The sequence below is a fragment of the Plasmodium gallinaceum genome, assembly GCF_900005855.1.
Source record: "Plasmodium gallinaceum strain 8A genome assembly, contig: PGAL8A_v1_65, whole genome shotgun sequence".
Lineage (NCBI taxonomy): Eukaryota > Apicomplexa > Aconoidasida > Haemosporida > Plasmodiidae > Plasmodium > Plasmodium gallinaceum.
This window is the reverse complement of record NW_021628225.1, coordinates 622983-649829: the sequence shown is the minus strand read 5'-3', so window position 1 is coordinate 649829 and position 26847 is coordinate 622983. Positions and strand designations below refer to the sequence as shown.

The window sequence follows — 26847 nt, the reverse complement described above, 5'->3', positions numbered from 1 at the left end:
ATTTTTTTTTTTTTTTTTTTTTTATTTTTTTTTTTTTTTTTTTTTTTTTTTTTTTATTTGAACTTATTATTTTAAATATAATTTTTATATATAAATATAAAATATACAAAATAAACAGAAATAAGTAAAATTAACAATTCTTTTTTTTACATAATGAATTTATCAAATGGTTTAGTAAGTAATGATTCAAGCGAACAGAATGAAAGTGATTATGATGATAATGATGAAAATATTAATAAAATAAATGAATTTATTGAAAAACTAGACATGTTAAATAATAATTATGATCTAAAAATAAAATTAAATAGGCAAAGGGAAAATGAAAATTATGTTAATAATATTGATAATATAAATATATATATAAAAAAACATGAATCATTTAAAAAAAAACTGAATGAAATAAATAACTTTTTTAAAAAAAAATGTAATTATGATGCTTTTTCAAAAATTGAAAAAGTTTATGTGACTATATCTAATATAAATTCATCATATGAATTTATTTCTCTAAAAATTAAAATTCAAGATTATATAGAGAATATAGAAAAAAATATAAAAAATAATTATTTAAATACTATACCTTATCTAAATTTGTTTTTACAAATAAGAAAAAAAATACATAAATATAGTTCTTTATATTTTTTTTATTCAAAGAATGAAAAATATAATATCCAAAACTCAAATTTTTTAAAAAAAGAGGAAACAATAATTGAAAATGATATAATTGATTATGTTAATTATAAAAAAACTTTTATTTTTCAGAATGTTTCAGATAAAAAAAATGAACATGCTCAGGTATATAACCAAATATATGAAATGGATAAAGAAAAAATTAATTTACTTAACAAGTAATAAAAAAAGAAAAATTGTGAAATTCAAAAGTATAAAAATATATAAAATTAAAATATATAAATATAATTGTCTATATAATATGACAACATATATATATATATACAGCTAAATATATAGATATTCCTATTATAATTATAGCTTTTCATTTCTATTATATAATTATGCATTTCATGACTGTTTTTTTTTTTTTTTTTTTTTTTTATTAATAATTTTTGTGAACTAATTTTATTATTTCATAAATATTTCTTTATAGATACTATAATAATGTGAAAAGGATAATTGAAGAAGAGATAATTGAATATATTAGAAAAAAAGATATTGATAATATAAAAAATAAAATAAAAATTTACTTAAGCTTGTTTCAAAATCAAGAAAAAGAATATTTAGAAAATAAAACATGTAATAGTAATATAAGCTCTCCTAATGAAAATGAAAGTGAAGAAATGAGAAATAATGAAAATAAAGATGAATACGATGGAAGCAACACAGATTATGAAGAATATTTCATTAAAGACAACATAAAAACTAATACAAAGGAAAAAAAAAATGTAACTAAAAAAATTAATTCAGAAAATAAAGATAATTTGTCATTTAATAAATCAGAATATGAACAAAGTATAATTGATAATTTAGGTGAAAATAATAAAAATAGCAGCAAAGATATAAAACCTAATAAAAAGGAAGAATCAAAAATAATTAACAATATAGATGATTATTTAATATATTTTGATGAATATTTATTTATTTGTTATGTTACTATTTCATTAGTAGAAATTGAAATTGATAAACTTTTAGATTTATTAAATAGTAAAATTATGAGCAATGAAGATAATGTATATATCGAATGCATAAAAAATACTTACAGTTGTTTTTTCAAATATAATAAATTTTTTGAAAATTTAGTTCATGATCATATTGTATATATAATTTATAATAGAAAGATAGAATTAATTTTTAACAAAGTTATTAATGTAATATTTAAACAATTTTTTTCACAAGTTAAATTATCTATTGAAAATTTTGATGAATTAAATAATTACGATAAAAATATAGAAATACTGTCATTATTATGTTATAATTTTCTTAATATTAAAAAATTTCTTTATGATTTATCATTTAAAAAATTTGAAAAAGTTAATAACATTTTTGATTTTAAAAATTACATAAATACAAATACATTTTCAATTGAAAACTGCCTATATAAAAACCTACCTTATATAAATTTGATTCAAGATGCAATATGTTCTTACATTGATAATGAAATACTATTTTCAAAACATTGCATAGATAAAGCTTTTATATTAACAGACGATATAATGTTATCACTTATCGGTGATGAGAAAAAAGATTTCAACTTTGATGAAAATTTTAATTTTGATAATGCAATAAATAATAATGAATTTACGTCTACTTTTTTAGAAGATGCTTTTTACATTTTTCAAAAATGCGTGTGCAGAAGTATAAATATGAATGACATTAATACTATATGTGTTTTAATAAATAATATAATGACTGTCTTATCTACAACGTTGAAAGATTATTTAAAAGAAAATGTAAAAACTAGCAAAAATATTTATTCTTCTTTTATTCATGATATGAATAATTTGAAAAATTTTTCCTTTACTAATCTATTAAACAGTATTGATAAAAATAATTATTTTGAAGAAAATAGCAGTAAAACCATATTATTGGCCCAAAATTTTGTAAATTCTTTTACCTATATTAATAATGAAAATAATAAAACCAGTAATACAGCAATCAATTTAAGCAAAAATAATTTTTCGAAAGATAAAACCTCATTTAGTAATAATATCAGTAACCAAACAAAAAACATTTACGATTTTTTAACTCCAAGTCATTATGAGAACTTATTTAATCCGTTAATGCCTAACCAAAATATAAAAAATCAAATTATTAACTCAAAATTTAGTTACCCACATTGCATAAATAATATTGATTCATGTTATCAATATATTCAGAAGTATAAAGTATTTATTAATGATTATTTTACAGAACAATTTTTACACAACAATAAGGAAAAAAAGGAAGTTCAAAATTATTTACTTATGTTCAATAACTCATTAGCAATTTATGATAATTTATTAAAAGATTATGAAAAATTAAATATTGAAAACTGCAAAATTTTATTAAATATTTTAAAAATACATTTTATTAATCAATTAATATTAATTGAAGATATAAATTTTGATATTACAAATGAACAATATTCATATTACCAATTAAATGATCCTTATATAAGTAATTTAATAAATAGAATAAAATTAATTTTGCACCACATATCCTTATATTTTAACCAAAATATTTTTCATATATGTATCCATTTACTAGCAGAAAAGGTTAAGAATATCTATTAGTAATATTTTTTAAATTACACACACATAAACTTTTTAAATTTGCAATTTTTAATTATCTTAAAAATGTATGCACTCTTTTTTTCATTTCCATATATATATTTTTTATTTTTTTTTTTTAGATATGCAAATATATTGAAAGAATTATTAAAAAAAAAAAATTCAATTTATATGGTTGTGTACAAATTGATAATGATATAAGAAATTTGATGTTATTTTTTACGTCTTTAACAAATACTAATGTTAAAAAAGAGTTTTCAAAATTATTTGATATATGCGAATTATTGAATATAAGTGATTTACAAGATTTTAAAGATTTATATGATGAAAATAAAAACAATTTGAATTCAAATGAAATTGAGAATATTTTATCATTAAGAAATGATATTTCTGAAGAACTGTTGAAGTCTATTAAATTATATATTAATTCAAAAATAAAATAATGTTTAAGGAAAGGATTTTTTTTTTTTTTTTTTTTTTTTCTTTTATGTAAGAATGACTCCAAATTTTTAAATAAAAAAAAAAAGAAAAAAAATTTATATTGTTGAAAAATTATGGTAAAATTTAAAAAAAAAAAAAAATGTTACTAAATTGATTAAAAAAAAATCTTAAACAATTAACACAAAAGGGTATAAAAAATGTATTGTTAAAAAAAAAAAAAAAAAAATAGCTAAAATAAAAAAAAATAATAAAATATTACCAAGGACATCTACTTTTATGTTTTTTTTTATAGCTATAATTTTTTCTATGCATTATTTCCATTTTCATTGACAAACCTTCAATTTCTGAACCTACAAGAAAAAAAAAAAATAAATATAAAATAAATAAACAATATTAACAGTCATAATAGAAATAATATTATATTAGTATATATTAAAAACAACTTAATAAAAACAGTAAAGAAATTATTTGTTATTTTTATTTAACCATCATATTTATCAATTGCTTTTTGTGCATCATTTATGTTTTCAAAAATACAAACTGCTGTACCCTTTTTATAAAAAAAAAAAAAAAAGAAAAAAAGAAAAAGAAACCGAAAGTATATTATATGTATATTATAAAGATGTATTAAAAATTTTTAGAAAAAAAAAATTACATTTGATCTATCTGTATGATCATAGTTTATCCATGCATTCACAACTTTACAAACATTACTAAATAATTCCTAAATGAATATATAACATTTTTTTTTAAAATAAAAGAAAAAAATGATATTATATTTAAACATATATGAAAACTTTTTTTACTATTACCACTAAATCATTTTTGGAAATTGTGTAATCTAAATTTGATATTTTTACTCTAATGTGGTTATTTTTTTCATTATCTTTCTTTCTTTCTTCGTAATTCTTTCAAAAATAATAAATTTAATACTGTAATACTTTCTAATTTTATAAAAATTTTATCATTTATTTTATTATATTTACATTATATGAATTTTTTCCACTATATTTATTTATCCTATGATGGTAGTTAGTTCTATATTCATCATTCTTCTATGAAAAATAAAGCATATTTTTATAAAATGAATAAATTAAATTAAATTTTTTATATTAGACATTATTTTATTTTGTTTTTTTTGTCTTACATTTGAATTATATTTATTATATGATCTATAATAGTGCCTTCTATGATGTTCATCTGAAAAAAAGTAAAAAGCAAAACTTGTGTTATGTCAATTTTTTTAAATTCTTTTTATTATTTTTATATAAACCACGATATTTTTTAAATTCCCTCATTTTAATTTAAAAGATACTTATAATGAAATTGGCAAAAACATATATAATATTATATAAAGTTATATATTAAAATCTTAAATTTTTATGTTTTAGAAAAAATAAATGAAATTTAAAAAAAAAAAAATAAAATTAAGAAAATGATATATTATAAATACATATAATTGCGTAAACGCTAAAAAAAAAAAAAAAAAAAAAAAAAAAAAAAACAAAAAAAAAAAAATGAAACAAAAAAAAACAAATAAAAAAAATATAAAAATAAAAAAGTGCAACTTGAAATGTTTCTTAATAATAATTAAATGTATTGTTTTTTTGAGAAATAAAAAATATAAATAGAAATGTTATTACAAACATATAACAAAACTATACATATATATATATCTGTTTATTCTTATTTCAAAAAAAAAATAAATAATTGTTAGAAATAAATATGAAGAAAAAAAAAGTCATAAAATTAAAAGAGGAATATATACCTAAAAGCAATTATTGTAATATATAAAATTAGATAAATTATAAAATAAAAGTACCACATCTCTTGTTATATTTCTTATTGTTCTTTTGTTTTTATCATATAGATATTTCCTCTATATATGGAAAATTTATTTGTTTTATTTCACATTAATATATACATATATATGTATATAAACATATAATATATATGCATATTTTTTTTTTTTTTTTTTTGTAGTTAGTAAAGATGCGTTACTTACAAACATCTTTACGCAAAGTAAAGAAAACTCAATTTTTGATATTGAATCAAAAGATTCTCAGTTAATTGTTAATTGTATTAACAAATTACTGAAAAAAAATTTGCAAACGAAACTAAAAGCTTTAAATGTAATTTTTATGAATTCTACATATATATATATATATATTATTGCTTATCTTTTTTTTTATCTATTCTGTTTTTTTTTTTTTTACATATATTTTTACTATACATATTTTTATAATAATATTATTTTTAAAATAGGAATTAAGTTCTCTTCTCACCAAACATGATGAACCTACAATTAGCTATTTTTTTTCATCATTTTTAAGTGTATATAAAAATTTAATATATCACACTAATTATAGTTTAAGAGAAAGTAAGTAAAATGTGTATATATAATTTTATTTTATTTTTTTTTAAATATATATTTATTTATAAGAAAAATAGCATTATATATATACATATATTTTTTTTAGGTGTTTATATATTACGCTTCTTTTTTTATTACTAGAAATACTATTCATGATAACTTTATATTTTATTCCATATAATTATAATAATTGATTACTTTTTTTTTTTTTTTTTTTTTTTCAAATAGATTTAAATTTGTGTCTGAAGCTATTTATAGAAAAAATTAAAACAAAAATTAAAAAACATTTGAACATATTTTTACCACATTTATTTATTTCACTTTTTGATTTCAGTAAAAATGTAAGAATTTCTCTCTTTTTTTTTTTTTTTTTTTTTTATATATATATATTTCATTATATAAATATACGTGTGTATTCATTAAATATATTTATTTTACAAGGTGAAGAATATTTCTAGCGAGATACTCTGTATTATATTTCCATTAAAAAATAATTCTGAAAATGAAGGAGATGAAAAAGAAAAGAATAAAATAGACAAGTTGAAATTATATGATGAATATAAATTATATTCAAACATAAAAAAATTAAATGTGAATATAATTAATTTTTATAACTGTTTGAAATATATTAAGAATGATTTAAATGAAGCAATTGTGTCAAATTTAAAACTTATGAAAAATGAAGAAGATTATGACATTAATGTATATTTATTTAATACTCTGTGTTTTTTTCCATCTTTTATTTACATAATTATGAAATTTGTTAAATTAAGTAGTAAATTAGAAAAAGGAAAAGAAGAATCATTAGAAGAAAACAGTAAGGAAATAGTTAAAGAATGTATTAAAAAAGAATTTGTTAATTTTGAAGAAACATTTAATCATTTTTTTTGTGTTTTAAATTTTATATATAAAGAATGTAAAGACAATGTAAGGTTAAAAAAAACGTTATATTTATCAATATATAATATCATTTATTTATTAAAAAAAAACAAAATTAATTATATTGATTTTAATTATAACAAAGCTAATTCTTCAATTTTTAATTATATTTGTTGTATAATTAATAATAAAGATGAATATATTTTAAAAAGTATAAATCATTTATTATTGTTGTTTTTTTTTTCTGAAAATAAGAAATTAATTAATGAAAATTTTCTTAGAAGCTATTTATCTCTTATTAAGCAAAATAAAACATATGGAATAGATTCTTTTAATTATAATATGCCTTTGTTTATATTCATATTTGAAAAGAAAGATATAATAGAAAACTTTTTTTTCTTTTATTTTCTTTTCTATTTTTTATTACTCAATCAAAGTAATTCATCCATAAATATTTATTATGATATTCTACTTCATTTATTTGATTATTTTGATTTTATTACAACAAATATGGAGAAAAAAAATTTACTTGGTGATATAAAAGAAAATTATCAAGAAAATACCACTAAAATAAATATCAATAAAGAAACGGAAATGAAAATAAATATCAATACAGAAGATAAATATAAAAATGATGTAAAGGATGAATATAATGATATGTATTTTTTAGCGGAATATGAGTGTTCTATTATTTTATGTGAGAATATTTTGCTCTTACCTTTAGAAATTTTTTTTATTCAAAAAAAATTACAGAATTGTAATTTTTGTTTTAAAAACGAAAATTTATGTGATTCCCTTTTTAATATATATTATTGTCATAAAAAGAAGTTAAAGAAAAAAGAATCAAAAGAAAAAAATAGATATGAAGATTTAAGAAGAAAGTTTTTTGATGGAAATATAGAAGAAAATAACCTATTATTGACTTATATTAGCTTTATTAAGTCATCAAATATTAAAAATGAAATAATAAAACATTCTTTAGATTTATTAAAAACTTATGTGATTGATATAAATAATAAATTACAGAATAAAGATAAAAATAATAATTTAGTTAATGATGATAATAACAGTTTAAACAATTACAACAATTACCATAGTATCATGAGTTTTTTTTTGAAGTTTTTGTTAGAATTAAAATATATAGTATTTCCATTGAAGCATCAAAATAATGATATTAATATAGATGTAAGGACATATTTCATTCATATTTTAAATTTAACATTCATTAATTTATTAACTTTAATAGATTATAAAAACTATGAATTCATTGAAATTTTTAAAAATAATTTTGATTTATTAAAATTTCTTGTTTTTCAACAAAAAGAAGAAAATAATATATTTTTTATGAATAATGTTTTTAATATATTTCAAAAATTATTGGCAAATAAAATATTAAACAAAGAAATTTACTTCAATTCTTTAGATATTACTTTAAATTTAATACTTTTGTTTTATTTAAATAAAATCTGTTCATTTGATGAATTATTTAATTCATTTCTAAAGGTAATAAATAAAATTAAAAAAAAAAAAAAAATAAAAAATAATTAAGATACTTATTATATGTCTGCTTACGTAGTATATTTTTTATATGTTACTAATTCATACGTTTTTCTTCATTTATTTATTATATTTAAATTTTTTTTTTTAGATATTGTTTGATGAAGATTTAAATAAAGAAAATGTTGAAGACAAATTAATAGTGTGTATAAAATTAATTAATTTTTTGAAAAATAAAAAGATAAAATTCTTTCATCTTTCAGAAATTATATTAAAAATATATCAATTTTATATTAGTTGCAATTGTAATAATGATACACTAACTACATTTTATGAATCTCTTTCTGTTGGTGAAAAAGATAATATTTTATTTGAAGAAAATTTTTATTTTGACATATTTAATATATATAAAAACAGATTGAAGGAAATAAAAAGATTCCCTGAAAATAATTTTTGTAGTTTTTTTCTAAAATTATTTACAGATAATATTTTAACAGAATATCTAAAAAAAAATTATACAACTTTAAGCAATATATACATATATTTTTTGTTCACCATTTACTTAAAGATAAATTATAGCTATACTGAAAAATATGATAATTTATTTTTAAAATTAGAAAGAGAAACTTTACATTCTTATTTGAATTTAATGCAAGAAATTTACAAAAGATGTACGGAGGAAGAATATACTTTAAATCAGAAAACTTTGATTTCATCTAATTCAAAAGTAATATTAAATGAGGAGGAAGATAAAACTAATAATTGTAATATTTTAATATATATTAAAAATTCAAAAGTTACTTTTAAAGTAATTTATGAATATAATGATGATTCTTATAATATCAAAAGAGATGATGGTAATATTGATAACAACAATAGTAATGATAGTAATAATAATAATGAAAATGAAGAAATTCAAATGAATTTATTACTAAAAAAAGAGGATATTTTGAGTTCATTTTATATCTTAAAATTATTATGTATATATAAAATATATTATAATATAGAAATTTTTACTTTTGAAAACTTAAAGAATTTTACATTTTTTTGTTTCAGTATAGAACCTCTTAAAAGTAATTCATTAAAAATGACTGAGAATCAAAATGATGGTATAATTAATTATGGATTTGATGATTTTTTTAATTTTATTTATTTAAATATTGAATGCACAAAATTATTTTTTTTTCTTAAAACAATAAAAAATGAATTAAAAAATAATGAGAATAATTTATCTCTTTTTTTTATTATTTATCAATTTATTGATAATAAAGAAGTTCATATTAGTGAAGATATAAAAATTTTTGATGTTATATATATTTTGAAGAGAATAAATAAATATAAAATTTTTAAAGCAGGTAAAATGATACTGAAAAAACTTATTAAAAAGGAAAGTGATATACAAGAATTTGCAAAAGAACTAATCGATTTTAAAACAAAAGACTCATTTAATTTAAAAGTTAAAAGTTTTTTATTTAAAATGTTTCTAAAATATGTATTTAATAATCTTGAAAAAGATGATATAAATGAAAATGATAAAATAAATGATGATATAAATGAAAATGATAAAATAAATGATGATATGAATGAAAATGATAAAATAAATGATAAAATAAATAATGATATAAATGAAAATGATAAAATAATTAAGGATATAAATGATGATATAGATGATAAAACAAACAATATTAGCTATGAAAATAATTTACATTTACTAAAAAAAAAAATTCCCAAATTTTTTCATTCTTATATAGATGAAAATTTCAATCTAAATATAAAAAATGAAATATCTTGTTTAAATTTATTGTATCATTTAATAAATGTCAGTAAAATTAAAAATTTTAATTTTTTTTCTTGTAAAAATGTACAAAAGTTATTATTGGAGTCAACATATATAACATTAAGTAATTTTGATATTTTTTTTTGTTGTTTATCATTTATAAATAATTATGATTTTTATAATAATAATGAAATTATTTTGAGCAATTTTTTTAAAAATTATTTATCATTCTTAAAAATATATTATAAGAAAATATATGAAGAGCAAATTTGTATATATAAAGAAGAGTGCAAAATTTTGAATGATGCTTTAAGTAGTAAAATAAAAAATTCTGAAAAAATAGAAAAAAGAAAAAGTATAAAAAAGAAAATATATTTAGATGAAGACAAATTGCATACAAAATGTGGAATATATTTTTTAAGGTTTGTGTATAGTTTAATCGAAAAGAATGTAATTCTTTTTGATTTTTTAAATAATAAAAATATGTTAAGAATGCTAATTAAAATAATTTATTTCATTTTATCAGTAGATCAATGTTGTAATAATAATAATATAAATAAAAAATTAAAAATTCTTTGCATAAAATTATTAAAGAAAATTTTCGATTATGATTTACAACATTTTGATTCATATTATAAAATATATTTTTTTTGTTTAAAATCAAGTGTTTGTGATTACAGTGAATATTTTATAAAAAAAGTTTTTTTTACAAAGAGTATTTTAACATTCAAGAATTTACACAAATTAAAAAAAAAGGTAATGGATATTTATATTAATACTTATTATTTATTTATATTATTTTCTAATATTGAAAAGTTTAAAGATAACAAGACTTTTATTCACAAAACATTTTCTATACTTTTATTAAATTGTATATTAGTTAGTGAACTACAAAAATTAAAAAATTGTGATATAGAGAATTTTAATACAATAAGCTCATATTTATGTATAAACAGAAATAATGAAAATTTGTTCTTAAAATCTTTTATTAATGAATATAGCGATTATGAAAAGAATTTGTTAAATGATATTAAAAATGAAATAAATAATAGTGAAATGAGTTATGATAATGATAATAATGATAATAGTAATGTTAGATTATATTATACTTCTAATAATGATTTAAATACAAATTCAAGTGTTGATAGTTTTATGGATAGTGAAGAAGATAACTATACTAAATGTAAAATTATAGGTACTGAAAATAAAGAAAAAAAAAATCTAAATTTTACAAATGAAAAAAAAAAAAAAAGTAGCAATACAACAACTGTATCTTTTAATGATAATAACAAAAATTCTAATACACAAGAAGAAAATGATGAATTTACTACATTTTTAAATAAAAATAATAGAAAATATATTGATACAACTGATAAATTAAGTAATAAAAATAACGAGAAAATAAATGAGGAGAATGAAGAAAATAATAATAAAAATAAATACTGTTCTTTATATTTTTTAAAAAAGTATATAAAGAATGTATTTTTATTCATTGATTTAAATAAAAATATATTAGATTTATATTCGTTTTTATTAAACTTTAATTATTTAAAAATACTATTATCAATGTTAAACATATGTTTATCATCAGAATATTTTATTTATAACGCAGATTTGTTTCAACATTTTTTGATATTTTTAGAAAGTAATAACGTTAATTTGTATTATTTTTTAAATGATATAAAAAAAATTGATGAACTTATAGAAAATAATAGAAATCTAATAAATAATAAAAATGAGCTATACATATTTTTTTTTTCTTTATATTTAGCATTACTTCTTATAACTATATATCCAAATGAGTGTATTATTATAATTAATGAAAATAAATTATATAATATAATAAGTTTTAATCAATTAATTTTTTCAAATTTTATAATAGATTATCAGTTAAGTCAATTAAAAAATATATCCCAAAATTATATAAATACAACGTTTTCTTATGATTCTATTTCTAAAATTTTGTATTTTAAATACAAAATAAAAGAAGATGAAAATGAAACATTTGAAGATGTTACGGCAAAATTGACTTTGAATTTTTTGCCAAATTATCCATTTTCTCATTTAGTGATTAGTGATAAAATAGAGTCACTTGGTTAAAAAATAAAACATAATAAAAATATAAAATTTTATAATTGCAAATTTAAAAAAATATTTATTCTACTTGAATGTATATTATTCTGTTGAATATTTTAAAATATATATTTTTTTATACTTTTTTGTAGATAAGAAGGCTTACATTCACAATTCTATTAAAAGTATGTATAAATATGCGAGAAACGGAAATATTAATGAAATTTTTATTAAATTTGACAATATTATGAATAATTACTTTCAAAATAAATCACAATGTAATATATGTTTTATGCTATTATACGACAAAAAAACATGTGACAAAACTTGTTCTAAATGCAATGCATCTTATCACAGCTACTGTCTTCACAAGTAATATTTTATTTTTTTTTCTTTTTTTTTTTTTCATAATTATTAAATAATTTTTAATGTTATTATTTATATGTTATAATATTTTGAAAATAAAATTTTTTTTTTTTTTTTTTTTTTTTTTGTTACAGATGGTTTTTAACATCTCACAATACTAAATGTCCATCATGCCAAATGCAATTTAATTCTTGAATTAAAAAAATGAAATATTTGAGTTTCCTTTTTTATTGTATATATATATATATATTTAAACCGTATTATTTTTTATATTTTAAATGTATCTAGGTAATTTTTCAAGATTCTTTTCAAATGTATATTTTAATTGTCTTTTAATTTTTTTTAAATATTTCCTTTTTTTTTTTTTTTTTTTTTTTTTTTATTTGGAATTTTTAAATATAATAAAATAAATTTTTAAGAATAAAAAGAAAAAAAATAAGATGAAATGGAAAAGACAAGAAAAATATTAAAATTATTATACAAGTGTATATCTTTATTTAAATAATTTGTACTTATGCAATATATGCATTTAATAATCTGATATATTTAATCCTACAGAAAAAAAAGAAAAAAAAAAAAATAAAAATAAATTGTATTAAAATAAATATATGCTGTTTTATACAGACACATAGAGAAAGATTTTTATGAGAAAGAGTAAAATTTACAACTTTAAAAAAAATAATTACAAGTATATATATTTTCATAAGTAAAAAAAAAAATTGAAAAAGAGTGAGGTCTTAAAAATATCTTTGGATTTATAATTTTTTATTTTATATAAAAATATTATTAAAAATTTTAGGTAGATTAAAATTTATTTATTTAAAAAATAAATATTTTTCTTATTTTATTCAAAAATTATAGATACGAAAATTTGCAACATTTTTTTTTCCCATATTGATATTTATGTGGTCATTTTAAAGTGTAATATATTTTTTTTTTTTTTTTTTTTTTTTTTTTTTTTTTTGCATTTATATATTGATTTTCTAATAGGTTTTTCATTAAATAGTACATATAGAGAATATTTACTCATGTGTTTTGTTTGTTTTTATTTGTTATTTGTTTGAAATCATGATGCAAAATTATCTTGTTATACATGCTATTTTTATTAGTGGTTGTAGCTGATTTTAATTCTTTTTGATGTTTTTTTTTATCAGGTGTAGAAAAATCTGGTATGGATAAATTTCTTTTCATACGCATTGTTTTAATGAATTCATACGAGTCATTAGCATTAATGGCATGATAACTTGATCTATTAAACTTTCTTTTTTTGGCTGATGGAGGGGTCATATAATTGGTACTATCATCATAAAAAGATAATTCTTCTTTTGTTTCTTTCACATTTTTTTCTTTCATATCATTTAAAACTTTTATACTAGCTCTTTTTATGAATCCATTAGAATTTTTTTCATCATTTGCATATTTATCCGAGAAAATAGCAAAAGATCTTCTCCCACTTTTTTTATATCCTCCTAAATTTTTAAAGGTATCGTTTATTAATTTGAAAATAATTTTTGCATATTTATCATTCGATTTACATAAGAAATGTGAAATCATAGTAGTAGTAAGAAGATTTTTTTTTTGCTGTTCAATTTCACGAAACGTTTTTATGCCAATATAATATTTTAAGCAATGCACATACCAGTTATATACACCAATACCATCTAAATTGTCAAAACGAATATCTGAAAACCATGGATGAGATAAAGCATCAGCAGCGGTTATCCTATCATTTGGATTATATTTTAACATTTTTACTAATAAATCTATACCTAGTTCATCAATTTTTCCGTTTGTTATAACATTTAAAGCATCCTTTTTATCTTTAATATTTACATTAAAAAAATCATCTTTTAAAGGATAAAAACGAGAATCGCTAAAAAATTCTAATTCATCATTATTAGGTTTACCTAAAGAATTAACAATTCTAATTATTAGATCAAATTCAGTTACACCTCTAAACAATGGTTTTCCTATAATTAATTCACAAATAATACAGGCAGCAGACCAAATATCTACGTTTAAACCATATTGAAAATCTTTATTATTTTCTTCATCTTTATCTTTTTTTTTTTTTTTTTTATTTTTAGTTAGTTCAAATTTTGATAAAAGTACTTCTAATGGCCTATAATAAATAGTACAAACTGTTGGTGTCATATCACCATCATTTTTTAATTCTCTACATAAACCCAAATCTCCAATTTTTAATAAATACTTATCATTTTTTGTTTTTTGCAACATCACATTTTCTGGTTTTAGATCTCGATGACACATCTTATTATTATGCAAATATGCTAATCCATTTAATAATTGAAAAGATAGCCATTTAGCTTCTTTTAGACTTAATCCAGCTTGATCATCACTTATTTTTGTTTTTTGAATTAACTTCTTTAAATCTCCTCCATCGCAATATTCATAAGCAGCAAAAATAAATTTCTGATCAGCTGATAAAGGAGTCATATCTAATTTTCCTTGATGATGATAATTAGAAGTATAGTGTTGCAAAATTTGTCTATTTATGTATTCACTTATGCACTTTTGTCTATCAATTGTTACATCGATTAGTCTCAAAATATTTGGGTGTCTCCCAATATTTTTTAAACAACTTAATTCTCTTAATGTAGTACAACTTATTCCTTCTTCATTTATTGTTCTTAAATCATCACGAAAAAATTTAATCGCATAAACATTTTTTCTAAAAAATACAAATTCATCTGTGTAATAATCATATGGCAAATAATTTGTGTTTTGATATAAATCATTATTGTTACTATATTTTATAACTTTTCCTTTGTATACATCCCCATATGTTCCTCCTCCTAATTTTTCTTCTAATGATACAGTTGAATAAATATTATTAAAATATATTTTACATTTCGTTAAAGTTATACCAAACATTATTGTTATAAATAAAAACAAATATATAAATATACTGAATTAAATAATATGTATATATATATATGATTTTAAATAATGTAAATAAAGATATATGAAAACTCCATTTATAAAAAAAAAAAAAAAAATTTAAATAAACACATATTTTAATAATATCTATTCTTTTTTTTTTTTATATGTTCATAAGAATATATTAAGTCACTATTTTTAAAAAAAAAAGAAAAAATTTTTTTTCTTTACAATTCTTACATTGGGAAATTTTTAAAATATATATATATGATTACATATTAATGTAAATATGATAAATATAATTTATTTATATAAATAAATAAATATATATATATATATATAGAATGTCATAATATGTCAGTAGGTAAAATACTTTTTTCTAACAGCTTTTTTTTTTTTTAAGATATAAAACGTTATAAATAAAATTCTAATATATAATAGCCATATTTTAAAAGAAAAAATTTAATAAAAACTATTTGAAAATATTTTTTTATATTCACAAGAATTTTATATACACATATGTATATATATATGTATATTCTTTTTCTTTTTTTTAATGATATATGTAAATGTAACAAAGGATAATTATATTTTTAAAAAGAATCTTAAATAAAATTTTAATGTGTCTTATATTTTAGCATTTTTAAATTATCCTTATTAATACACTTAGATATATTTATATTTTACATTTATAATTTGTTATTTTTAATAAACATCCTTCTTTAAGAAAATTATATAAAAGATTAAAAAGAAAACATAAAAAAATAAAAAAAAAATTAGCATTAATGTAAAATGTGTATTATTTCTTAGTATAGCTTTAACAATGTAAAAATAAAACAAAATAGACATAGTAAATCAGAAATGTTTTAATGTTTAAAAAAAACAAAGACTAAAAATAAAAATATTATAAAAGAAAATATAATTTTCATAAAGAAAAGTAGGAAATATATTTATATTTCAATAAAATATATCATTTTACAAAAAAATATAAAAAAAGAGAAAAAAAAAAAAAAAAAAGTTATCGTTAGTAAAGAGAGAAATATATTTTAATCATGTATTGTAGGTCATTAGATAAAAAAAATAAAAAAAAAATAAAAAATTAAATTATTTTATAAAAACTTTTTGATTTTTATATGGAAGCATATTGTAATTTAAGCAATTAAGACTCTTAAAAAACTTACTAAAAAATTAAGTAAATATATGTATTTCACAAAACTAAAAAATTAAAAGAACAAAATACATATAATTTAAAAAAAAAATTAAGTATGAAATATTATAAAACATAATATAAATACTTTAAATAAAAGATATAAAAAAAATATATAGTACAACATATATATTAACATTTTATAATCTTTTCAAAAAAAAAAAAAAAAAAAAAAAAATCTTAGAAAATAGAATTATAACATGCTTTTTAAAAAAATACATTAAAAAAAAAAAAAAAAAAATCTACAGTAAAACCATTTGTCACATTATCCTTAAACTATAATTTACAAAAAAAAAAGAAAAATAAAGGATACTAGTATAGCATTTTCTAATCTTAATTTATAAATTTTTTAATGGAAATATTAAAAAAAAGTAAATATTAAAATACTCCATTTAATGAAAATGCAATTTTTTAAAAATACAAATGTTTTAAATTAAAAAAAAAAAATTAATAAATTATTTTATTTAGTTTTAAAATAGAATATATTTAATCTTTTAATCTCATTTTTTTATATTTAATTTTATATTTCTATATTCAACCATTTCAAAATATATTTTTTTTTTTTTTTTTTTTTAATAAAAAGTTACATTTTTTCATTACAATAGTGTAAATTTTATATGTCCTACAAAAAAATATTATTACATGTATTAAAGAATAATTTTCAAGTTGTTATAGATTAATGTATTTTTTTTTTTTTTTTTTTTTTTTTTATTTTTTTTGCGTATTTTTGTATGATACAAAAATAAGAGAAAATAATAAAATAATTATTATTATTTATTTATATATATATATATATATATAATTTTACAAGATGTAAATTTATTTTCAAAACTTTATAGTCATTCTTTTTAATAAATAAATAAAAATTAAATAAAAAATAGTAGAATATTTTCTTATTATTTCAAAAGAATAAATGTTACAAATAATATTCAGAATGTATTAACATAAATTTTGAATTAACATAAATAAAAATTACTTAAATTACTACTGTAAATAAAAAATATAAAAAAAAAAATTTCTAAAATTAAAATAACAGAAAACATATAATTTAGGTAAAAGGTGTTAAACATATTTATAGCTAATAAGTAAAATTTAAAAAAAAAAAAAAAAAAAATAATTAAAAGGTTGCAAAAGAAAAAAAAAAAAAAAAAAAATAGTTAAAATTGAGTAGAAAAAATATATAGGAAAATATTTTTGAAGTTTTAATATATTTAAATGAAATAAAAAATTCGGTGGAATTTTCAGAAAAGGGAAGAAAAATAAAATTCGTATTAAATATATTAAGATATAAAAATATACCTTTAATAAAAAAAAAAAAAAAAAAAAATGTTGATAGCATGAAAGAAAATAATAATATAAATAAAAAATTAAAAAAAAAAAGAAAAAGAAAAAATAGAGAATTTTCCTATCTTTCATTAAAAAAAGAAATTGCAAATTTATATGAGAAGGAAAAAAAAATTCTGTTACAAAATCAAAATGGGAATATATTGACGGAAAATACAGATATAAATAGTTTGATAGAAAATCCAAAATACCAAGCCACTTTATTTAATAAAAATGAAATGCTAAATAATTTAAATAGTAATGAAGTTATTAAAGAAAATTTGAATTTTAGACAAAAAAAAAAAAAAAAAAAAAAAAAAAAAGTTTTATATAATCGTAAAAATAGCATGCAAAAGAAAAATGTAAATGGTTTAATTAAACTTTTCTCTAATGAGAATAAAGATGTAAGTAAAATATGTATTAGTAATAATAATATTAAAAATGAAAAAGGAAGTATTATATATAATTCAAATGTAGAGAGTAAATGTAAAAAAAAAAACAATTCAAAAAAAAGTAGTAAAGAAGATAACAATTTAATAAATGAATTACTACACATTATTATTACAAAAAGTAAAATAAAAAAAATTAAAAAGAAATTATTAGAAAACTGCTTAGTAAATTTTGTTAGTTCAAATATGGTAAGATATGTTATACGAAAATCTAAAAAAGACATTGACCTTCATATTCTTAAAACATTTTTAGTTAATAATGTTGATATAAAAAATTTAAATTGTACTATTGTATCTAGAAGAAAAGTTGAAAAGTTAACTAATTATATATTTCCTAAAAAAAAAATCAAATCAATTGAAATTGTTTTATCTCAAATATTTAAAACAAATTCTATTAAAAAGAATTTTTTAGAAGAGTTTAAAAAAATAATTATATCGGAAAATGATTATTTATCAAGTGTTAAAATGGTATCTTTTTATCTTCTAAAAAATGAAAAAAAAAATACAGATAGTTATAAAAAAATTACAAAAATATATGAAACAAGTATAGAACTTTTAAAAAAAAAAATAGAAAATAAAGAAAATACAGAAACTATAGAAAATAGAAATGATAATTCTAAAAAAAAAAAAAACGATAAAATAATAAAATATCATGATTATATTTATGAAAATAACGAAGAACTGGTTGATAAAAAGAGTGAGCAAGAAGAAGAAGAAGAAGAAGAGGAAGAGGAAGAAGAAGAGGAAGAAGAAGAAGAAGAGGAAGAAGAAGAAGAGGAGGAAGAAGAAGAAGAAAAAGAAGAAGAGGAAGAAGAAGAAGAAGAAGAAGAAGAAAAAGAAGAAGAGGAAGAAGAAGAAGAAGAAGAAGAAAAAGAAGAAGAGGAAGAAGAAGAGGAAGAGGAAGAAGAAGAAGAAGAAGAAGAAGAAGAAGAAGAAAAAGAGGAAGAAGAAGGAGATGAAAAAGTAGAACAAAAACATGAAAAAGTGGAAGAACAAAAACATGAAAAAGTGGAAGAACAAAAACATGAAAAAGAGAAAGAACAAAAACATGAAAAACAGAAAGAACAAAAACATGAAAAACAGAAAGAACAAAAACATGAAAAAGATAAAGAACAAAAACAAGAAAAAAAGAATAAAAAAATATTTTATAGTGAAAATCAAACACAGATAAATAATTTATTGTCAAATATAAATAATTACAAAAATACCATAGATGTAAAACAATCATTGAAAAATAAAATAGATATATCATATATTTTGAAATTAGTAAATGAAGAAATAAATGAAAAAGATATGCAAATAAAAAATCTAAAAAATCATGTAAATTTAATAGAGAATGATATTAAATTATTATTTGAAAAAAATAAAATAATGGAAAAAAAAATTGAGGAAATGGAAATGAATGCAAAAAAAAATAGTTTACAAAATATTTTAGAAAAATCAAAAAAGGATATGTTTGTTAAGCAAAGTGATATTATTTTCAATATTTATGAAAAAGCTCATTTACACTTTAGTGATATTAAGGAATTAAATGATAAAACAGATTATACGAGTAACTTAAATGCAAAAATAAATAAAAATCCATTTAATTTTGCTGAAAATGTGTCTTTTGATCATATAAATGAAAATTCACTTAAAATTTTAAGTGTCAATGATATAGTTAATTTGAAAAAAAAAATGAACAAATTTATGAAATTACTGAAATTAAGTACTTCAAAAAACAGTGATACAATTGATACTAAAATGAAAAAAGAATTAAACTTAGATTGCATAAATAATGAAATTGATAAACTTATCTATTTATTAGAAAATGATAAAAATGTTATTGAAAGAAATAAGATAAGTAAATCTCTTAAAAATGATTATATTTTAGGCATAAAGAAAAATAAAAGTGAATCAACTATTATTAAAGGAAAAAAAAAAAATAGTACTCAAATACAAAAAGTAATCGAACATATAGATAAAAAAGAAGAAGAAAAAAATAATAAAATACAAAAAGTTACAGAAATAAAAAAAAAAAAAAAAAAATTAGAAAAAAACTCTATAATCAATAACGAAAAAAATTCAAAAAATTATAATGATGTAAATTCTTTGAACTATTCTTTGAAAAAAAATGAAAATATTTTTGAAATTCAGAAGAAAAATAAATCTAATAATATAAAAAATAACAAAAAATATATATCTATTAGTAGTTCTAGTGAGCATGTTGATGAACATTTAAAAAATGAATATAATGACAACAAAAAAGAATATAAAAGAAATAATCTTTTGAATAATTTAAACTTTTTTATGAATTCAGTTGACAATAAAATACATAAAAAAATTATATCATTAGATAATATTAACAAAAAGGAGAAAAAATATTTGAAAAGTGATATTTCTGATGACTCTTCTTTTAATAATGAAAAAACATACAAAAGAAAAAATTATTTTCAAAAATTTATGAGCTATTGTAATGATAGTGAACAAGATAAAAATAAGGAAAATTTAAATAATGAAAAACATAATAAATTAAATAATAAATATCTTGATAGTAATGAAAGTAGCGATGATAAAATAAATGAAAAATTAAATTCAAGTAATTTAAAAAATAATTTATATAATGAGAGTGTATCAGATATAAACAAAAATGTATCTAATGAAATTTCATATAGCAATAAAAAACAAAAAGGAAAAAAAAAAAATAAAATTAAAGGCAAAAAAAAAAGAAAGAATAAAAAAAAAAATAAAAGATATGAAAAATATGAAGAAAATATCAGTAAGATTATTCATTTAAATAAAAAGAATAAAAGAAATAAGGAAGATATAAGAAAAGACAAGCTCATAATTTATGCAAATAAAAAAAATGATAGATATGAAAAGAATATAGAAAAAGATAAGCATATCGCTTATATAAATAAAAAAAATAAAAGGAATGAAGAGAATATAGAAAATGATAAACATATGATTCATTTAAATAAATTGAGTGAAAATGTAACTGATGATAGTGGTGACAGTGTTGTTTATAACTATAATTTATATAATGCTATAGATGATTTAAATGCTCAATTTTCAAATGTTGTGAAGAACATCCGTTTGGATAGAAATATTCAAAAAGTTAAAAGTATATATCAAAGTGATAAAGCAAAAAAAAATGAAAAGAATTTAACAATAAATTCTTCACCAACTAGAGATGATATTGACAATTTTCGTTTTCAGTTTAATCAAGTAAAAAATGATTATAATTTTATTGAAGTTTTACCAAACGATAAAAAAAGAGAAAAAAAAAAAAATATATATGATGAATATATAACTCAAGAAAAAGCTATTGAAGGAATTATTAAAAAAAAATATATAAGAGTAAGTAATATATATATATATATATAGATATATTTGTAAGGAATATTAACAACTTTCTTATGTACTTATAATTTTAAGTAAAATATATATAATTAATATAATTTTTTTTTTCTTTTTTTTTTTTTTTTTAGGGTATATTAAGTGTGAGAAAACATGATTACGGGTTCATAATTTATAATAATCAAAAAATTCATATAAGATCTAAAAAAGATATGAACAGAGCAATAGATGGTGATTCAGTTGTAGTTAAGTTAAAAAAAGATAAAGAAAATGAAATTAGTGGAAAAATTGTTTATATTGAAGAACATCATGGGTCAAATATACAATATGTTTGTATTTTTAGAGATAAGATAAAAAATCAGAAATTTAATTTTGCTATTCCTTTTAAAAAAAATATACCTTTAATAAAAGTGTTAAATGAACATATTATTGAATTTATGAAAAAGTATCATATAGAGGATATAAGTAATCAGTTAGTTTATATTAAAGTGTTTAGATGGAACTCTAATGAAACCTTTCCAGAAGGAAAAATTGTAGAAATATTAGGGCAAAATGATATATTTCATAATATGCAAAATGCAATTTTATTAAATCATAATTTAAATTTTAATTTAAAAGATGCCTTAGAAGATCAACATTTAAGAGAACTAAAAGATAAAAATACTTACAAAAATATAATATCAAATGAAATAAAGAAAAGAATTGATTTAACAAAAAAATGCATTTTTACAATTGACCCAGAAACAGCAAGAGATTTAGATGATGCTATTAATATTAGTAAAATAAGTAGAAAAAAAATTATTAATTGCAATTACTATATTCAAATTATTCATAATTTAATTGTTCATAATGGGGAAATTGAAGAATGTATTTTAAAGAAAAATCTTTCTTTATTTGTAAAGGATGATAACAATTTTTTTGATAACTTGAAAAGTAATAAATATATAAAAGAAATGGAACACATAAAACATGATAATTTTATGAAAGAAAAAACTGGGGAAGAAAATAAAAAAAAAAAAAAAAAATCTGACAAAACAGCTTTTAAAATTTTAACAAAAAAATATGAAAAAAAAATAAAAGCTCATCAAAACATTAACTATGATATAAATAATGAAAGTTTTGAAAAAAATAAACTTTGCAGAGAAGTGAAAAAAAAAAAAAGAGAAAGTAGTGATGAAAATAATAACTCTATTAACATTATGAATCATATTATGAATGAAAAATCAATTAAAATGAATAATTATAGTGAAGATACTAATAAAGATAATAATAATAGTAAGAATAGTAACGATGAAGGTTTTTTTCATATTTCTAATGATTGTGTTAACACAGAATCAGATACAGATAATATTTTAGATGATATTTATGAATTAAAAGGAACACGTAAAAGAAAACATAAAATTTCTAAAAATGAAAAAAGGCAAAAGAAAAAAATTTATACAGAAAATTTTTGTAATATTTTTAGTGAAGATTCAGGGGATGATATTTATGATAGATATAGAGAAAATGAAGATTTTTTCTATTGTAAAATAAAGTCAGAAAGTGATACTGATAATGAAAAAAAAAAAAATAATAATAATAAAAGAAAAAAAAAAAAAGAAAACAAAATAGATATATTTAATTATGTTTCAAAATCGAATAATGATTCTGGAGAGGAGCAAAAGAAGGAAGAAAGTGAAGAAGGAAAAGAAGAAGATGAAGAAGAGGAAGAAGAAGAGGAAGATGAAGAAGAGGAAGAAGAAGAAGAGGAAGAGGAAGAAGAAGAGGAAGAAGAAGAAGAGGAAGAGGAAGAAGAAGAGGATGAGGAAGAAGAAGAAGAAGAGGATGAGGAAGAAGAAGAAGAAGAGGATGAGGAAGAAGAAGAAGAAGAAGAAGAAGAAGAGGAAGAGGAAGAAAAAGAAATAGAAGAAGAGGAACAAAAACAGAAAGGAAAAATACAAAAAAAAGAAAAATACAAAAAAAAGAAGGAATTGCTTAATAATAATAAAGCTGAAAAAAATAAAAAAATATACGAAGAAAAGAATAAAATGAAAAAATTCCAGAAAATTTTTTTAGATAACAGTGATTATGAATGTTTTTTTAATAGTGAAATAAAAGGAAAAAGAAAAAATAAAAAAGAAAAATTTTCAGAGAATTATGAATTTTTTTTTAAAAAAGAGTGTGATAAAGATATAGGTTATAATTTATTTGATAATCATGATTTATTTTGTGAAAAATGCAAACAAATTATAAAATTAGATGATATTATAAAAGAAATGAAAGAAGAAAAATGGAGAAAGTATAATTTATATGAAGTAGGTGTTCATATAACAGATGTATCATTTTTTATAAAAGAAAATTCTTCATTGGATATTGATGCACGTAATAGAGCAATGACAATTTATTTAACTCATACATGTTTTCCAATGATTTCTAAAATATTAAGTGAAGAATTATGTAGCTTAGATCCTTTAAATAATCGTTTGTGTTTATCTATTTTTTTTTACATGGACAGTACAGGTAAAATTGATCACAATTCCTTTTTTATTAAAGAAAGTATAATAAATAGTAAAGTAAAATTTACCTATGAAGAAGTTTATTTAATTATTAGAAATTACATAAAATTAAAAAAAATAGTAAATAATTTAAAAAAAGAACAATTTGAACTCTTTAAAAATAAGAAAAACAATAATTCTATTCTTGAAGATGTAGATAAAAATACTAAAAATAATGATAATAAAAATGATCATGATAATGATAATGATAATAATAATGATAATAATAATGATAATAATAATTATAATAATAAGGATAAGGATAATGATAATAATAATGATAATGATAATAATAATGATAATGATAAAAGAGAATATATTAATAAAAAAAATAATATTTATAAAAAATTCTTAAATACTCATTTTTACAATAATATTAATAATAATGATTCATATATATACCATAGTAAAGAAGATTTAACTACAATACTGAAAAAAGAATTTAATGAAGATAAAAAGACAAATAGCGATTTTAATTTTTGTAAAAATTTTCATTTAAATGAAAAAAATAATTCTTTGGATAATTTGGGAAATAAGCAAGAAGCTAAATATGATAATAATAATGTTATTTTAAAAAGTGTAAATAGTTTAATAAATGAAAAAATATTGAAAAATAGTAAAGTTAAAAAAAATATAAAGATATTAATAAAAATATTTAAAAACTTAAGTAACTCAAAACATAATTTATCAAATAAGGAAATTTTTACTATTATAAAAAATTTATATGAAATGCATAAAATAACAAAAGGAGCAAGAGAAATTAGAAGAAAAAATGGGTCACTATTATTTAACAATGATAAAATTAATTTTATTTTATCGGATGCATGTAATCCAATAGGGATAGTTAGAAAACAGTACACTTTTTCTAATTATATGATTGAGGAATTGATGTTAAGTGCGAATAAATTAATAGCTATTCGTCAATACTTTAGTAAATATAGAGATATATCGGTTTTTCGTTCACACAGTTTAGATAATGCAATAGAAGTTTCTGATATAATTGAATTATTAAAAAAACATGGAATTCATTTTAAAGTTTGCGATTTGAGACATATTTTAAAATTTCTAGATGATAACAAAAAAATTTTTAAACATGAAAAAAAAAATATTTTTGATGTTGTTTGTACATATGTAAAAAAAAAAATGATTAGAGCAGAATATCATACCTTTAAATTTATAAAAGACAATAATATGAGCACATATCATTATGCTCTTTCCTTTTTATTATATACTCATTTTACTTCACCTATTAGAAGATATCCTGATATTTTAGTTCATCGTATTATAAAAAAAATTATTTATGACGAAGATAAACTTAAAAAAAATATCCACACAGAAGAAGAAATCTTGAAAACTGTAGAAACATCTGATATTGTAAGTTTCTTTTTTTTTTTTTCTACTAATCTAAATTATTTATTTAAAAATATATTGAATTATATATATTTAATTTTTTTAGGGAATAATAGAAAAAATCTGTGAAAATTGTAATAATTGTAAAGCAAAATCTAAAAAAGCACAAATAGATTGTGAAATAGTAAGAAATTCTTAAATTTAATTTTATTTTATATAAATTGTTATTATTTATTTCATTCAATTTATATTTATTATTTTACTTTTTTTTTTTTTTTAAGGCATTTTTTTGTTTGTATTTGCAAAAGCTTGATTATCCAGGATATAATAGGGGTATTAAACTTTTATTTTTAAAGTTATATTTTTTTTTTTGTATTTATATTAACAATTGTTTATTTTATTTTATTTTATTTTTTTTTTACATAGGAATAATTATGGATATATATAAGGAAAAATCTTCTATTTATTTCAAATCATTTTCATTTGAAAATGTAAAAATAAAAAAAAATAAAATAATAAAATATCACCAATGATAATAAAATTATTTCTTATTTACTTTTCTTAATTTTTTTTTTTTTGTTTCCCTTTAGAATTTGTACCATTCTAACCATGAAAAGCATTTTCATAAAATGAATAAAGAACATATTGTAATTCAAATTTTTTTATATTTAATCATTCTTTTTTAAAATAAAAATATTAAAAATTTTATTTTTTCCAACCTTTTATTTTTATAGAAATATGTTACTAACTACGTAATCCATCCAAATATTACGAAACAAGAAGTAAATATAAGAAATAAGAAGCGAAAAAAAAAAAAAAAAAACATTAAAATAAAATAACAAATAATAAAAAAATTCAAAATTTTCATTTATTTTATATTTTTGGTTTTCTTTTTTTTTCTTTTATTAGTTTACACTTGTTCTCTATAATAAGAATACAAACAAAGTAAGATTACGAAGGGTGTATAAGGTATTTAAATAAAAATAAAGAAAAATGAAATACAAATTTTTTAATTTTAATATGTCTAACATTTATGTTCATTTTACTTTACAAATATCAAATATTATAAAACTATTTTTTTTTTTTTTTTTTTTTTTTTTTTTTTTTTTTTTTTTT

The 26847-nt window shown here is 17.5% G+C and overlaps 5 protein-coding genes across 5 annotated transcripts; 3 read left to right on the top strand and 2 right to left on the bottom strand.

The window, feature by feature from the left end:
* Positions 1–153: 153 nt before the first annotated feature.
* Positions 154–3664, top strand: PGAL8A_00144500 (conserved Plasmodium protein, unknown function; the record flags this gene model as incomplete). The annotated part of the gene is made up of 3 exons (XM_028674984.1): positions 154–845; positions 1103–3206; positions 3344–3664. The coding sequence occupies 3 exons, from the start codon at positions 154–156 to the stop codon at positions 3662–3664; spliced, it is 3117 nt and encodes a 1038-aa protein (XP_028526561.1).
* A 253-nt stretch (positions 3665–3917) lies between these two features.
* On the bottom strand, positions 3918–4960 carry PGAL8A_00144400 (RNA-binding protein, putative; the record flags this gene model as incomplete). The annotated part of the gene is made up of 7 exons (XM_028674983.1): positions 3918–4012; positions 4149–4212; positions 4318–4386; positions 4475–4570; positions 4649–4717; positions 4810–4862; positions 4936–4960. 7 exons carry the CDS (start codon positions 4958–4960, stop codon positions 3918–3920), a joined length of 471 nt encoding a protein of 156 aa, XP_028526560.1.
* A 427-nt stretch (positions 4961–5387) lies between these two features.
* PGAL8A_00144300 (conserved Plasmodium protein, unknown function) lies at positions 5388–12823 on the top strand (the record flags this gene model as incomplete). Its single annotated transcript, XM_028674982.1, has 8 exons — positions 5388–5445; positions 5646–5794; positions 5928–6042; positions 6265–6377; positions 6478–8418; positions 8564–12284; positions 12415–12634; positions 12763–12823. The coding sequence occupies 8 exons, from the start codon at positions 5388–5390 to the stop codon at positions 12821–12823; spliced, it is 6378 nt and encodes a 2125-aa protein (XP_028526559.1).
* Positions 12824–13654: 831 nt separating this feature from the next.
* CRK5 (cdc2-related protein kinase 5, putative) lies at positions 13655–15523 on the bottom strand (the record flags this gene model as incomplete). Its single annotated transcript, XM_028674981.1, has 1 exon — positions 13655–15523. One exon carries the CDS (start codon positions 15521–15523, stop codon positions 13655–13657), a length of 1869 nt encoding a protein of 622 aa, XP_028526558.1.
* Positions 15524–18073: 2550 nt separating this feature from the next.
* Positions 18074–26712, top strand: PGAL8A_00144100 (ribonuclease, putative; the record flags this gene model as incomplete). The annotated part of the gene is made up of 8 exons (XM_028674980.1): positions 18074–21847; positions 21979–25755; positions 25838–25915; positions 26013–26064; positions 26158–26222; positions 26322–26378; positions 26466–26513; positions 26641–26712. The coding sequence occupies 8 exons, from the start codon at positions 18074–18076 to the stop codon at positions 26710–26712; spliced, it is 7923 nt and encodes a 2640-aa protein (XP_028526557.1).
* Between the last annotated feature and the right edge of the window lie 135 nt (positions 26713–26847).